The following is a 17069-nucleotide window of genomic DNA, read 5'->3' on the forward strand; positions in this document are numbered from 1 at the left end:
AAATCCTGAATGGTAGGAATCAAACAAAGAATTAAGGCCAATCCAGCACTTGTCCTGATACATTTGTCATGTAGTAATGTCTTGCTGTTCACTTTTCCCTCTGTTGAAAGGACCTGGTTTTGTACTTGCCATGGAACCTGGTACAAAAGGAGGTTCTGAAGCACCAGGAATGGCCCACACTTGTACTGGCAGCAGGCGTACCGATATCCAAGAGACAGCAGTGAAAAACAGATGCAGCAATAACCTCCTCTCCTTTTCAGCCAAAACACAGAATGTATATTCCCTGCCTTTTTGATTAATTATTTGTTGTCTACAGTGTGTCTCTTGGGAATGAGGGATAAGGTGTGGGCAGGGCTTAGTGCAGAGGACAGTTCTCTCCAGATAAATAATACATAATTTAGAACAAGGCCGACCTAACTACTGTTAGCTAGCTCTATTGGCATTGGAAGTATTCTTTGCTCTGTGGGACATGTATGTTTTGATTCTATAATGAGTTTATGCCATCTGAGATTAAAGCTATGAATATGTTAAGTCGTCATGGAGAACTATGAGAAAGTATTTCTTGCAAAGAAGCTTTTCAATTAATTGCCATTTAATTCTGCTCCATTTTTGTAACTCTGAAATGATGCTCTAGGATTAATTTGCAGCAACCAATAGATAAAGTAGGTCACCAATATTGAGAACTTTCAGAGATTTGTAATAGACTGTTTTTTCTAATTTATATTGTTTTTTAAATGTATGCTTATTGTTATTTCAGTGAATTTATTCCCTTTTAATAAGATTTCAGGATTCATGAAACCTAAGAAATAAATTTTGTGTATATTCTTTATGTTAAATTCCATGCAGTTTTGTATCATTTATCTTTAATGTTTCTAAATTCTAAAAAGAGTTCATTAGGCCTTGATTAGAGATTGATGACTGAACCACCCCTGTTATTCAGAACTGATGAAAACCATGCAAAGTGTACATTGACTTAGTATTAGCCTCCGTTCAAACCTAAAATGACAGTAATCAGAGTACGTGTAAAATGTGTGAGCTAGTAGCACTGATACTTTATGTCGAATACTGAAAATCACTTCAGATTTATTTCTCTCTTTATCTGCAGCCTGCTCTAGAATACAGAAGTCTTCTGGATAGACTTCACAGACTGGAGCAGGATCGCCTGAAGAGGTTCCTTCTGGTAAAGCAGGATGAATATTTTGCAAAAGCTTATAGACAATTGGCTGTTACCCAGAGAAAGGAGCTCCATAATATATTTTTTACACAGATAACAAATGCTACTTTCAAGGGAGAACTGAAGTTGGAAGCAGCTAAAATCTTAGTGGAAGATTACTCTAAAATACAGGTAGTAGGATAACTCCATTCCTAACCTAATGTAATGGAATACAAACTCACAGTAACTTTTGAGAAATGTTTCAGTTAATATCTACACTCACATAATTCTAAAATAAATTATCCGTATGTTATCACACATAACTAATTTTCATAGGAATAATTATTAAAAGTATAATTGCCATCATTGTGCACATCTAGACATCTAAACAACTGTATATTGATAAATATACAAATATGTATATTTAATCCCAATCCAAATATGTAGATTATTGAAATTGTGGAACGTCTAAAATGTGGTTTATCATGCTGAAGATTGAGTATCTCTAGCTCATGAAGTTGGGGATGCTGATGAGTATGTTCAGCACTTCAACTTTGTTTTCAGTTACATTTTAAGCCTCTTGCAACAGAATAGCTTGAGATGTTTCCTCCAGGGTTTCTTTTTTACTCCAATTTGTGTTGAAAGTTAGTGTTCTAGATTGCAAAAATTCTGGGAACTGTTCTTCTGGTTGCTTCTTGGAGAAGAATATGATTGTTGTGGTTATAGAGGTTGAGGGCCTGAAGCTTCAAAAGCAACATCTGGAAAGTAGGTTTCAAAACATGCAAGGCCCACTCCTAAAATTAGATGCAATGTCAGGTCTCACTACAGAAAAACCATACATGGGCCACTCAGATACAAATGAGCAAGCACTGGCGTACGAGAAAGCTAAGCAGCTAGCAAAAGTTAAAGCAAGTGAAAGAAGTTTTGATGATGTCTTGGCTGTTCTAACATGGGTCACCTAAGTATTAGACCTTGTTGAGGGTGTCTCATGCTAGTAGAATATCTGCTATGGGCCATCCTGTGTACACCTTTGTTCTCTAGCAGACCCACTTTTAGGTACTCCTATTGACCACTGTTGGAGTCAGGAGCTTCTGAGCCAGCCTGTGTACAGTGGGCTTGGCTTTCCCCAAACTGTACTGGACATAGTGGAAGATTTATCTGTCTTTGAAGTCAACTTAGACAACTTTCACAACATGAAAATTTTACCCTTTATTTCATCATGCAATACATAGTAAAGGAAAGTAATTAAGAAAGAAGGACTTGATGCCACCTACTTCACCTGTTACTGAAAATAATTTGCCTTCAGATCACAGTTCAGGATCTTTCAGCATGTGGATAGCTTGAGGCAGGAACAGTTCTACTGAATTGGTAGGGTTGTATGTATATTTATTTGTGAGTACCTGATCAAATGACCTGTTAAATTCACGCTCCCGGGAGGTGCACTAGATATTCAAGAGAGTACACATAATATTGAGGTATTCAGTCCAAAAGTTTAGTTTTATTTATTTTGTTTTGTTGAAATTACAGTAATAATTTTACGTGTTTGTTAGAGTTGATATAATCTTACTGTTTATCACTTCTAAGAGATGTTTAACTTTGCCTTGTTAATGAACAAATATGGTCTGATACCCACAGGTGTTAGCTGAAATTAACATTACATCTAATGAAATACATTTGTTCACATTCTTTCTTGTAGGGAGACATTGAAGAGCTAATGGATTTTTTTCAAGCGAGCAAGAAATATTATCTGAATAGAAGATATGCTTACAGAGAGTATCTTATAAGTAAGATACAGTTAAGGGATTCTCAAGCCTCTGCTCTTATAAATGCAGCCGCAACCCAGATATCAAGTCTCATTAATAAGATGGAAAGGTAAATATCTAAATTGTTTTCTTGGAAGTCATTTGACTACGTTATCTCAAAGACAGTGGAACAGTCTTCAAAAGTCTCTTTGTGTGTGTTACCTAGCAGGAAAGGTACATGAAAATGTTCATATTTTAAGTTAATTCTAAGAAAATATTTCTTAACTGATGCCTCTGTTAGTTAATCTCCCAATAGACAGTAAGGTCAAGCTTTGTTGTCTGTGTCCACTTTGTACAGGACAGTGATGAATTGCTGGGAACATGCATAGAACCTGTTTGTAATTCTGACTCCAGTGGGAACCAGACTTTTGTAAGAGCCTTAATGTCTTTATACATCAGTTATTTGTGTAAATAGTCCTTAATTATGTGAAAAGTCCTACCAATGTCCATTGCAACACGTATCATAAGACCTTTTGTCTGGGTTCTTCATATGTGAATATCTGGATTTAATAAAAAAGAACAAATTTGATTCACTTATTCAGTGTGTTTGTGGAGCTGGATGTAGAGTCTCAATCTGAAAAGCATGAATGTTTTCTAAAGATGACTAAGTTTATAGATGATGTAACTGGGGAGGATCTCGACTGGCAGACAACACGTGTTGCAGCGAATATTGAGAAGTAAAGGTCATGTGAAGTAAAAAATAGACCTGGAATGGACTATTGTAATACACTCAATTTATTTGAGTATCGTACCAGATACAGGCAGATTCAAGCACTCTATGTGAGGATAATCATAGTCAAGGTACAGAGAGAAATGGAGACTTATCAGAGACATAAGTATTTGAAATTACCTGTCCATGTGGAGCACTGAGGGAGACCTCTTGGTACTACCGAGAGAACTGTGGCATATCTTAGTTTGGCATACAGAGAGATTACTGAGGATCCTGCCAGTGCAGTAAAATACGGGTAATGAAAACAGCCTAGCACTGCTGTTGTTGATCCTGGGCATGCAGCTTTATTTGTATATTTTAGATGTCTGTGTTGGTGTCGGTCACTGACAACATGTGGAACATGCATTAAGAGAACAAATATAAGTATCAGTCTTTACATTGTAGTTTTTATTTCATAATGTTGATTTAATTTAAAAGTAATTTAATATTAGGAAGCAGGAAGTCTGTTAAAAGCTTCCAAAGATTGCATCTGTTGATATGATTATTATTTTTTTTAATGTTTCCTTGCTCTTCTTTGTGATTGTCCTGTGTGCTGCCTCATTGCAATCATACCTTAAGTTTAGCCTCAAGATTTGTTGATCGGAGAGAGGTTCTTCCAGTATGCTTGCACTGCTTTGCCTATTTTGCTAACATTGGGCCTCAAAGACAAAAATTAATATCTTGGCATAGGAAATATAATTCGGGCATATCTTTCCCAGTTCATGCTTCCCTTTGGAATCAGATTATGAGAAATATTATGACATTTTTCACAGGTGCTGTGGTTATGTGAAAAGCCTTCACGAGGAACTCTCACCTCTATGACCGGTGCATACATAGCTTAAATCATTGCAATGAAAACTGAGACTTCTCAAGCTGGAAAAATAGATTCCACTCATTGCTTAATGCCTGTTATTGCACCTAACAGTCATGAAACAGATCATCTATAAAACAAGGAGGAAATATGTAGTAATCCAAGACCGTGTAGATCTCATTCCAAAAAAAAACCCTCACCAGAAAACCCAGAATTTCCAAAACCAACAAGCATCATTACCAAAATGAAAAATTAATTTTTCTGGCACTCCTCTATTAAAATTCTCAGAGCATGCAGTGTCCTAGTACTCTGCAGACAAAGGAAACATATCCATAGTTGGAGATGGCATTTCTAGAGAAGCAATCCCATCTGACTTTCTGGTACTACAACTAGTTATTTTCCTGTAACTTCCCTTACCTGCTGTGGCAGCAATTCCTTTCAGGCCAAACTGATAGGTTGTTCCTCACTCTTTAGCTGTTCAGATTAAAAAACTCCAGCATGTAGTATTTCAGATTATTTACTAGTCTTTTTTATTTTTTCTTCTTCTACAGGGAAACTGAAATATCCTTGTATAAACCCTGAGGAAGTTATAATCTATGCTAGGTAGACTTTTAGTTCAGTTTCTAATTATAAAATAATTTGAGGGATATTTACAAATTAGAGCATTAGAATTTTGAGCATGAAGAGAATTCTGGTCTGAATGGCTGGTACTTTAAATTTGAATCCAAAATGTCCTTTTATTTCTCACTTTAGCATTGAATCTGCTTGTCTAAATATAGATACAGGTTTGTCTTAAATCTATTGTGTCCAACTTTAATAGCATGCCCTAAGCTTACTGTTATAAATGAAATTTTAAAATGCAGAACTGTTTGTCTGGAGAAGAGAAGCTGAGAAAAGATGTAGATTAGATACCACAGATAAACAGATTCGGGGATACATAAACCAGCAGATAAATGGAGCTTAATAGGATGTTTAAAATTTACCAGATAGCAAGGCAGTTTCAATTTAAAACAAAAAAGATTCTGTGTGGCCAGAAATAAAGGTTATAAGAAGCAAAATAAACCCAAACCAATTCTAGGGAGGGTTGTGAACATTTTAAATGAAATAGAGCAGCCAGTTTTCAAGCTGGTATTTCTAAAGGTAGTGTTTAAATAAAATGTGCCTGTGGGTACACATTGTCTTGGAAATGGAGTCTGTGGACTGCAGTACCAAAAGGCAGGAAGTCAAGTTTTAAAATATAATCCATAATGGTAGGTTTCAGGGATGTCTAGCTAGGCTTTTTGTTTTTTCCCTTAAAGAATAAATGGGCATGAGAGTAATACTTGGGGCAGTATTTATCCTGGGTTGTTCCAACTATCCCTAGAGGCACAAGGTTCTTGATGTTTTTGAACTACAACAGCTGTAACATGTTGCATCATTCTTTTGCCAGTATCTGCTCATTCACAAGAAGTTTTCTTCTTTTGTCTCTTAAAAAATGAATCCAGTTCTGCTGACTTGCTAGGTAAGACCTCAAGCTCCTTTATAAATTTCTCCCAAAATTTTAATTTTTATAAGGTCTCTAACATTATTGTGAACTGTGTTTTTAAAGTAGACAATTGATTGACATAAAAGTTCAAAGCAAAACATCTCATATTAGTCTCTTCTGAATAATCTCAATTTATATGGACCTTGCTATAAGCAAAATAATTTTCTGAACAGTGTTCTGCTGGACCTCTCAGTGAGTTGGTGTTGGAAAGTGAATGCCTCCAGCAGTAATGAATTAGTATAAAGTTTTCTAATAATCTCTTCAAGCCTTTTCTGCTTGTAGCACTTTACTATGTAGATCATTTATTGCTCTGAATTATTTACCTAGATTTTGAGCTGGGCACCAGCAAGGTGTTCAGCTAGTGAAATTCTGAAGTAGCTGAAGCAGAGTAACACAGGCACCATCTTGCAGGTTCTCTCTGTATAGTCTCTGTATAGTGTTGTGATTCAGCCTCCGTGTGCATCCAGACTGGTACAACCTTTCTGCTTCATATCCATCTGCCTAAGTGATGCTCCCATGCCTTCTCTAGCTTTCATAAAATAACCTTCCTTTTCTGGGGTCCATCATCACTTACATAGTTCTTCATAGCATCAAATACAACTACTACTTTTAGTGCCGTCGCTTCTTCTATATTCATTGGCTTTCATTCAGTATAGGGAAGTCAAGGTCTGCCTCTGATTGACAGATGACACTGCTGCTGTTGGCCACACACTTCATCTCTGTTCCTTCCATGGCACTTGCTGCATTTGGGAGGTTCTCCCTGTAAACATCCTCGTTACTGCAGTATTCTTCTTCATTAAAATTCTCCTTGTTCAAAGACATTAAACATGTGCCTGCACATTCCTTCAGTGATTAGATTTCTGCTATGCTGAGACCAAGCAGTTTATCATATGCTCTAGACTGTCTCATTATCTTCTCGTCTCCTTTTATTTTGTGTTTCAGTTCAGAGTCCTTTGGGAACAGGACATCTTTTAATTCTAATACTGTAATTGTTTTTATACTGTATTAATATGAAACCAGAAATGAAGGCCTCTTGCCAGGATTAAGCCTTCTAGGAATTACTGTAATACTGATTAATGTAAGTAAGTTGCCATGTAAACTCCCATACCTGGGATTTCTAAATAGTAGATTCCAAAAAAATAAATAAAGAGATTTTACAGTACTTCATCACCTTCAGTTTGAGCTGCATACATACTGGATCTCTAAGTAAATCAACAACTTGAAACTGAAATAATGTAGACTTTTTTTTTTTTCTTTCCTTTTAATCCTAAGAATAGGTAGATATATATCATCATCCAGTCATTCTGTGTTGCATGACTTTCTCTGTATCTTTCATTTTCTGGATGCTTCCAGCACATCAGTCTTCTGTAGCCCCTTTTCACTGCTCTGAACAGGGATTGTAATTGAATGCAGAAAGCCTGAGTTTATTTCCTCAGTACAAGACAGGATGAAGGTGTTAAAAATAATATTTTGGTTATTATCTTGCCTAACTTCCTCACCATAATAATCTACCTTTTATTCACTAATCTTTTGCCTTATGTTTGATCAGAAAGGGGCAGCAACACTTAGAGTTACCAAATATGGGTAGGAAATTTAGTGCTGTTGGTTTGTTGTTTTTTTTTTTTTTAACACAACACTGAAATTTAACATTGATTGCTTTCAAGACAAAAATGGCTTGGCTCAGAGATCCAAGAATGATGCTTGGTGGATTGCTTTCATGGTACTTAGAGGTATTTTAATCCTCTTTACAGAAGATTAAAGAGGTACAGTAGATAGACATTGGAAAAGATCTGCAAAAGGAGGCTTTCTCTGGTTGACATAACTGTGTGATAAAGCAGATCTGAGTTTCCAGTTCATTGTTATGAAGGGGATGATGTTTCATGGCTTGCTCAGATACTTGAGCAGTATGCTTGGATGCTTGAGCAGTAATTGAAGAGGTGTAAATTGTGCAATCTGGCTACCATGATTACTGTGCAGTGGCTGCAAACAAGCTAATACGTTAATCTTCTATTTTATTTCTTTAGTTTTTATTTGGAATTAAGATGCTACAGTAGCAACAAGTCCTAATAAACCAGAGTGAAAGACTGTTCTTTCTGGAGAGGCTTGCAACATTTCACTGCTGTTCCAGTTTATTAATTGGGTCAGATATCATGTTGGAACAGGTCCTTGGAAGCCCTGATTTAGCTGAATCCAGGCTCTGTGTGTAATGTTCACGTCTTCTAAAAAATGGGGATTTGAAAAATAAACCAGAAAGTGTTTGGACAACATCTGGGTTCAGGTCAGGAATTGGTGCTTTCTACTCAAAATTCCATGTTGACTTTTTCAACCCCACATTTTGGAAGTCCACTGTGTTTAATATTAGAAATTATAACTCACAAATGTTCAAGAGTGTGGTCTGAATTAAGATGTCCTTTTATTCTTCTCCCGTCTGAGAAGGATTTGAGGAATTTCTGGTGTAAAAACAATAGCGGGTAATTTTTTAAATTCAGTTTGAGTTTGGAGAGAGAGAGAGAAGTTTTTCTATCTGTTGCATGGTTGGGATCTTGCATACTCTGAAATTAAATACTGTAGCAACTGGAGGTAGACTGTAGTCTTAAACTTCCATTTGAAAGCACTGCCTGCTTAAGACTGAGAATCTGCTCTGTTAGATTATTGTATTCCACTGTTAATTTGAAATCTTTATAATTTTTATGATTATGTAAATGTAATAGGAAATCTGAATATAAATCTTTCCATGGATATGATTGCTTTGTATCTTTAAAATAATTTTTAATAGTTTTAACTTGATTATATTACATCCTTTAAAGAGAAAATTGTTTCTAATGAGGAGGAGTTGTAAAAGACATCCAGAATTGCATTCCAGGAGCATTAAATGAAAAATGTAAATATTATGAATAATATATAAGGTTTTAAATGTCTCATTTGAATATCATTTACATTTCTGACTGATATGTAATTGGTTTTTCATTTGTCTTCCCTTCCTTCCTTCTTCCCGTTCCTTCTTTATACGCCTCCACTCTACCTTCACAAGCCGCCTCAATTCTACACTCATCTCTGAGATTATCTTTCTGTTATCCACTGACTTGTTTGATCCCCCCCAAGTATCACTGAAAAGAAACAAAGATCATTCCCTGTGTCTACTTTGAGCCTTATGGTACTAATTGCCTCCAATATCCTTTTGCTCTTAAGAATTCAGGATAACAGACTTCAAACACTGTTATTACAGAGCAGGTCATCTACCTGAAAGTCATTTGGGAGTGCTCATGGACCGAGCTGAGGCTGAAATTAATTCTGTTAAACAGAAATTCGATCATGATTTCAAACAAGAAAAGCAAAAGCTTCGCCAGAAACTCATTACCAAGCGAAGGCGGGAAATGCTACAAAAGGTAATTATTTTCAGTATATTTATTTTCACATGACTTAAAGGTGGAGTGAATTGAAAAATAAAGTGTGGTTCTTGGGATGGGTCAGTGCTGCCAGGAGTATGGATAAAAATAAGCATTTGTTGTTTTTAACTGTGTACTGCCATGTGCTTTATTAATTATGGAGTAATTAATAGCTGTTCTTTTAGAAAAACCTGCTTTAGAAAAAAGTAATATAACTGGGGAAACTTAGTCTAACCTGTCCAAGGGGGTTATGACAAGCCTCTGTAATATGCAGACGAGCAAAAGCCAACTGACATTCTAGAGCTGGTGAGGGAGATGACACAGATTTGTGACAGTTGACATTTTCTATGGGTTTCCTGGATATGTGACTTGAGTGACCTCTACAGCATGGTTAAAATTCAGCTACAAACCAAAACTATTTAAGAGGTGCTGTACCTGTGGCTACTTGTGGTAGGACTCATGTCATCTAACCTCAGCCATCTAAAAATTAAGGCTAACTCTAAGAGCTCCAAATCATCTCATAATGGAAGATGACTTGCAGGCAATCCAAAATAAAGGAAAGGGAGTTATTATCCAAAGGTCCCTATCTTTCTCTCCCTAAAGAATGTAGAAAAAACTATCTTGGATTAGGTGATACTTCTTTAAATGACTGAAGTTAGGTGAGACTAATTTTACCTGATGCAGGATATCTGTTTCAGTGTTTTCTGCTGTTTAGCAGATATCAGTGCAAGGAGAGACAGCAGGTATAATGATGGAGGCTTCATTTGTTGTATGTATTCTCAGTATAGGTAGCTTTGGTTTAGCTTTCCAATGAAATTTCTGCATGCTGTAAGATGGGGAAAATAAAAAAAAAAAATAAAAATCACCTAACCTTTTTTTTTCCCCTCTCTCTCTTCCTTGGTATTTGATCCAGATTCACTTCTGGAATGCTGACAGATCATTACAGTTCAGCCACTTGGGATTATGTCAAACGACAAGATCATGCATTTATTTAGATGTTAGCCCTTCTCTCTAGCAACAACACAAATTATCACAGGCCTGTGTTAGCCCTCCTATCTAACAATAATCTGAATTATCACAGGCCTGCTAGATGCACACAAAGCCTTCATGTTGAGGGCTAGGTAAGTCTCTGGACACTGAAAAGCAGTTTTGAGAACACTGAAAAATAAAAGTATGAAATCTTGCATTGATATGAAATACATATCTAAAGAGCTAGAATTTGAGAAGTTCCTTCTCTTAACCTTGTTCCTTCTTTTGCCAAATGAATCAGCAGAAAGAGCATTGGAAGGAGCAGTTGTCACTTGGAGACCCCTTCAAAACTTCTAAGGAGGTCACTCACTACCTGAGCCACTGGAAAGATCTTCTGAGTGAGCACACCATTGAATTTGAAGAACTTACTGAAAAGCTTGACAATGAGGCCAGCGAAGAGCTGAAAGAGCTTCTATTTAGTCTAACAGAGAAAACTGTTGAAGAACTTAAACGTGTTCAGTGTGGAGTATTTGTGCAAGAACTGGTAAAGCTTAGTGTGCCAAAGACGCTCCTGCTGGAAGCTGTGGAGGAACATAAAAAAGAGATGATTGTTAAACATGAACAGCTTGAAAGGGAAGAGTGTGAGAAGAGTATGGCCGCTGAAGAGCTGCTTCAGCTTACTAGGCAGAAGCTGAGCCAAGAACTGGAAACGAACCTTTTGGAACAAAAGAAATTAAGGAGCTGGGAACAATCCGTATTCATGCAAGTATATCTGTGTACCTTTTCTTAGTTATTTTTGCAAATACAGATTAATTAGGAGTTTTCACTCTTGTCTGGTATAATTCCTAATTATAAGTTCCCAATCATGCACTTGGGAGTTAATTTTTCACAAGCACTCAGCTCCTGCAGTGCCGATGGGTGAGCCGGCACTCCTAGTGTGGCAGTAGAAATCCTGGGAAATGGTGGTTTTGAAACCAAAAAGGTGAAGTGTTTCTTTACTTCTGTTCAGACCCAGTCAGGTTTCACTTGTGCATCTTTCATTATTACTTTCAGTCTGTGCTCAGAGGTCCAGCAATTTGGAAATGTCATTTAGTATGTCAGCCATAATTAGCCCTGAATTCAATTTCAATATATTCGTTCCAGCCACAAGTCAAGCCTTACTCATCGGATGCTCATTTTAAGCTCTGCCACAGTATTTCCCCATATTTCATCAATGCACATCACAGCAGTGTACCTCTCCAGCTCATGGGCTCTGCACATCAGATTTGGCCAATCTGGCCTGCTGACAAAGTGCCCCTGGCACCGAGCCCCCAGCCAGAGAGGTGTCATGTCACGGGCTATTTTACAGAGAGGTTTGCTGGCCCTGGGTGCACCTTATGGCCATCGCTGCACCTTATGGCCATCGCTGCCTGCTACAATGTGACTCTGGGGAGGTGGGAAGGCAAGTGTCACCATTGAGAAACCTTGCTCAGGGGGAGGCCATGACTGCAGCTGAGAGTTGGCATGTGTGGTGCCTCTCAGACTGGACAGCAAGGTCCCTGAGAGATTTGCTCTGTTCATTAGCACTACTTCTTAGCTTTCAAGTGCATTTATAACTATTTGTATTATCTGAATATTTACACTACTATGTTTCCTATTCCTATAGTGTCCATTTAATAACAGACATTGTTAGAGACATGGGAACATAAAATTGTCTGCTGTCAAAATTGCAGCTTTAGGGGAAGCAGCTGGAACAGGCAAACCTGTATTGGGCTGTCTGCCCCTGCAGCAAAGGTAGAAGGCATGAGAAATTGAACAGAAGGGGGGAAAAAAACTCCAACCATTAGTTAAGGTTTCTTCTTCATACCTCTTCCTTACAGCAAAATAGATGTACCTGGGCAGTTTTGTCCAGACAGCATCTTTGTAAGTTTACCTGATGCATGGTGTCAAACCATATAAAAGAAATCTGAAAAGAAACCTTGCCTATTGCATGTTGGCTTTGTTAAAGAAAAAAAATAATCCATTTATCTTGGTTTTATTCTAATTTTAAGGCCTTTGTATTTTATTCAGCATTTTAAATACTTTTCTATTAGCCATTTCATTGTCTTACTGTCTCTTACATTGCTGAGTGCAGACCTACACAAGCAGGGAAGTAGATTGTATGACCCAGCAGGTCTTTCATGATTTCATAATAATTTTGTTCCAGCCTGCAGTGTCTCCTGTTGTATTTGTTAAACACTGTCTTTATTTACAGCAACAATAAGCTGTTTGTTTTTTCTGGTAACATACTGGAAAATACATACAAAAAACGAAGCATTTGCACAACTGTCCTGTCAAAAGCCTCAAAATCTGTCACTGTCTTTATGTTCAGTCCACTGTATGTCACTTTGGATATTTTGATGACAGATGCCAGCTCTCATGTTTATGTTCTCATCCAATATCTAGTTTTCACAAAGAACTATTCTGAATGATAGCTTTTCATTTTTGTTGCTTATCAAAGGGACCATGAGTTAATCCAAAATATTTATGAAGATTATTAATGCTTAAAGTCCTTTTTAAGATTATGAAGATTATTAATGCTTAAAGTCCTTTTTAAACAACAGGACAAAAAACTGTGATATGCTGTATTTTTTTATGTCTATATATCTGTCTATATAGACATAGGATATGGATTTTCTTCTGAAAGTCTAAGACAAGATGGGAAGCAGTTAAGTATACTGTAAATGCTTGCTTGGAGTACTGTTGCCTTTAATTTTTTGAAGAGAAAAAATTTGCATATTAATAAAGTTTTAATTCAGGATTTAGCTGTACTTTGAATCAGTAAACAGAAATAAGGATTTCTAAACTCAGAAGTAGTCTAATGAAATGATGTGGCCTGTGATATATTGAATAAAAGCATCAGTCCTAATGGAACATACAGTATAATATATTTTTAAAAGAAAACTACTCTTTTAAAAATATGCTGTTCAAGCTTTAAATACAAATACATTTTTTGGGAAATAGAGACAATTTCCAAGCAAAAAACAAAAATTATTTTTTTTTAATGAAATACTTTTAAGGAAACTTTTCTGTCAGAAGATGATGAATATAATCTAAGGTTAGTCACAGCTGGAAGATGAATTTAGGCTTTAGCATGTTTTATTTTTAAGTCAGCTTCACATTGACCTGAGGATCAGTTCCCCAGACTTCTATGTTGAGAACCTTCCTTCTACAAAATGGGAACTTTGAGTGATTCAAATTGATGATAAAATATATTCACTGTTGCTCAGACTGCTAAAAGCTTTTTTACAAAAAACAGCTTGAACCCTTGTGACTTGGTGATGAGAGGGATGATATATATGAGTTTATTATAAAGAGATACTTTTTAATTTTATTTTAGTTTGCCTTTCAGTAGCTGTGACTACTAGGTACTGGGGAGCAGCACGGGGAGGCTTTTTGGGAAGCTTTTATCTCAATTTCAGCCTGAAGTTCAGGCTTTGTATTGTCTGAAGAGGTGGAAGGATTCTGAGAATGAGAAATGTGCTAAAATTATTTTTATTTTTACTTTTTAAAATATTCAAAAACTGTTTCCCCTTGAAAATGAAGTTTTACAATGTAGGAAGTTCTGTATGCAGAACTTAAAGTATCCTCAAGGATATTTTGAACATTCTTAGCAGCTCACTCCTATGTGTGGAATTATTAACTGATGCATGAATAATAAAAAAAAAAAAAAAAGGATCATCATTGTCATGTAAAGTATTTGTGTGTATCTCTTACATTTTATGCAATATTTCCTGTATCACTGAACAGCAAATGGCTTTTGTTTTTTTAACAGGCAAGTTCTGAGTTTACCCCTCTCACTATCGGAAGAGGAATTGCTTAGAATGAGGCAAGAGTTGCACTGCTGCTTCTCTCAGCTGGACAGCAGCTTGGCTTGGCCCAAGATAAGATCCAGAACCTTGCTTCAGGCTTTCGAGGTGGAGCAGAGGGAGGCAGAAATGCTGAAAGTTGATCAGAATTTAACAATGATCAATAAACAGGTGGGAACAGTGTGAGATCGATGTGAGGATGTGCAAGAGGTTCAGAGGTGTATCCAATGGTTGTCAGCCTTGGCTGCAGATATGGATGGGTTCATGGCTTCTTCATAGGTGTGACAGCAGTGCATACTTCTCCTGTCATTGTTGATCAGTGCACCCTAAAGATAATTCTTTGGGTACCAGTTGGCTAAGTATGGCTTTTTTTCGCATACACCTGCGTATTTCTGCTGCTTGCATGTCCTCCAGCTTTCCCAAGAAGACATAGTTACAAAGAAGCAGATAGGTGGCCAGAAGGGGCTGCACCTCTGAGGAGAGTCCACTAAAAGGCCAAAAATTTGAGTGGTGCTGAGCCTGGCTCTGAATATTAGGGATGAGTTGAGTCCTTTACAGCCCAGACTGAGGTTCTTCTGGCAGCCCCTACACATTGCTCTATTTGACACTAAATCAAAAAGAGATTTAGGAGCTTCTGTAGGGGAATGTTCTACGTTGTCTTGTCCATTTAGGAAAGCAAGGTTCCTGAATTAGCTGGTCTTTCTTGGCAAGAATTTGGGCTTAATTTCTGTTTCTTGTTTCCAAAAGAATCGGGCATATACAGAGGGTTGGGTTTCATTTTTTTTCAAATCTAAATATATAGAAGATAAGTCATACTCACTCAAAGTTAGAGAAACATACCCATCTGTCTCTCAAATCTAGCTTTTTTTTTTTTTTTTTTTTTATGTAAAACGTGGAATATTAAATTATTTATAGTTTTTAAATAGGAGGGGGGGACAAAAAGTGTTTCTTGTACAAATTTTATCTAATACCATCATAAAAAGGAGGACTTTCCCTTGCTTTGTTTTTGTTCAGTTATGTTTTCTAAATGTGTAAACTTAACTTGGCTTAATTGTACTAGGGATTAGCTTAGTTCAAAAACTTAATAATTGCTAAAGTACTGAAGAAGGGAAATGACTTTGCAAAGCCTTATAGCTGAACAGATGTTATCATTTCCCCAAGAGTACATTATACTTAGTTGATATTCTTTTAAAGAAATATAAAGGTCAAGAATAATTTGATTACATGGAACGGTGCCCCTTAATACTGCCATGGTTCATTTGTGATTCATATACTGTGTCTTGAAAACAATGTAGTTCTTAAATTAATATTCTTTGTTCATTTTTAACCATGCTGAGGAGACAATGTATCAGTTAAAATCTTCTCTTATCACTACAAAAGCTTGTTTAAAATCACATTTATTTGCTAGCAGTTTTCATGGAAAGGATGAATATATAATTCTACTTGCAAAATTCTTCTTTAATTTCTTTCAACTTTTAACGTCTGAAAGGAATCTTCTGAATGAATAGGCAGCACCTTCATTTCAGAAATATTTTCTCAGTGAAAGTTGTCCTTGTGAAATGTTTCATTAATTGGTGATCTTCCAATAATAGCAAGTAATAATGTTAGCATCCTCATATGCCTCTTAGAAATTAAGTATTTTGTGCTCATATTCTTACAGCAACACTCTAAAATGAAAAAAACAGGATCCAGGAATAGAAATAAGATAGATATTCTGAAGAAATCTTTACAGGACAAAATTTTCATTTATGAAGACTCGGTGAACGAGGAAAATTTTAATAAGGTAAGTTAAGATTTTTTCTGTATTGAGGTCAAAACCTAGACCTTGACTAATTAAAGAATTATTGTTTTCTAATAATGTAAATAAGAACCAGATTAAAAAGGCATATTGTCAAGATGTTGTATTTCAGGCTTAATAGTTTTGGCTTTGTTTTACTTTTTTCTTTCATGTCTCCCCCTTTTTTCTTCTGGTGGTTCTGGGGCTTGACGTGCAGGATTTCAAGACTCCCCTAGATCCTGTAGTTTTCTTAATAAGGCTTGCAAAACATGGAAGGTGCTTCACTGCATAATTCAGTTGAGCAAGATTTATTTCCTTGAACTTTCCTAATGCTACTGAAAACCCAGAAATGGGTTCTTAGATCCAAAAACTTTTTGGGTAGGGGCTGAATTTATTTGCATAGAGCATATTGAAAGGGTACTTTGATTCTAGTGGGTATCGTTTAAAAGGCTCACAGCCCCAGTCTAAAGTTAATCCTTAAGGACTGAGTGGGGCCAATGTCAATAAGAAATTTTGGAGGCTTTTTCCTTCTCTGTCAGCAGATGTTCCCTGAGGTCTTATTTGTGTTCTTTGACCTTTCTCTTCTTCTCTTTCCACTTGTGAAATATGGGTAATACTACTTTTGTATATCAGAGGAACAGTACACTGATAACTGTGTTAGACATAAGTGGTGCATGGCTCTAGGAATTATATGAAACAAACAAGCACCACTGTTAGTTAAAATTGGTAGATAAAATATAGTTTAACAAATGACAGGTTGCAGATGGTAAAACCAGTTTTATGTAGTTGAGCACACAATCACAGAATGGTTTGGGTTAGAAGGGACCTTAAAGATCACCTAGTTCCAACCCCCTGCCACAGGCAGGGACACCTTCCACTAGACCAGGTTGCTCAAAGCCCCGTCCAACCTGGCCTTGAACACTGCCAGGGAGGGGACAGCCACAGCTTCTCTGGGCAGCCTGTGCCAGTGTCTCAGTACCCTCACAGTAAAGATTTTCTTCCTCACATCTAATCTAAATCTGCCCTCTTTCAGTTTAAAACCATTACCCCTTGTCTTACCACTATACTCCCTAATCAAGAGTCCCTCCCCATCTTTCCTGTAGCCCCCTT

The 17069-nt window shown here is 36.7% G+C and overlaps 1 protein-coding gene across 9 annotated transcripts in view; it reads left to right on the plus strand.

Annotated features, from left to right (window-relative positions):
• EVC2 (EvC ciliary complex subunit 2) overlaps positions 1 to 17069 on the plus strand; it is a 75807-nt gene that overhangs the window by 37817 nt on the left and 20921 nt on the right. For 5 of the 9 annotated variants that reach the window (XR_003398204.1, XM_026846724.1, XM_026846719.1 and 2 more), the window contains 6 exons: positions 1106 to 1345; positions 2850 to 3025; positions 9227 to 9386; positions 10657 to 11117; positions 14149 to 14353; positions 15843 to 15965. Coding sequence is in view for 8 of the 9 variants with exons in the window: in XM_026846724.1 (XP_026702525.1) it covers positions 1106 to 1345; positions 2850 to 3025; positions 9227 to 9386; positions 10657 to 11117; positions 14149 to 14353; positions 15843 to 15965 (1365 nt within the window). In the remaining variant the exon portion in view is untranslated. The remainder of the gene's footprint in view (positions 1 to 1105; positions 1346 to 2849; positions 3026 to 9226; positions 9387 to 10656; positions 11118 to 14148; positions 14354 to 15842; positions 15966 to 17069) is intronic. The other 4 variants (XM_026846726.1, XM_026846721.1, XM_026846720.1 and 1 more) reach the window with 4 other exon arrangements.

Source organism: Athene cunicularia, assembly GCF_003259725.1.
Source record: "Athene cunicularia isolate RWA chromosome 4 unlocalized genomic scaffold, athCun1 chr4_part1, whole genome shotgun sequence".
Lineage (NCBI taxonomy): Eukaryota > Metazoa > Chordata > Aves > Strigiformes > Strigidae > Athene > Athene cunicularia.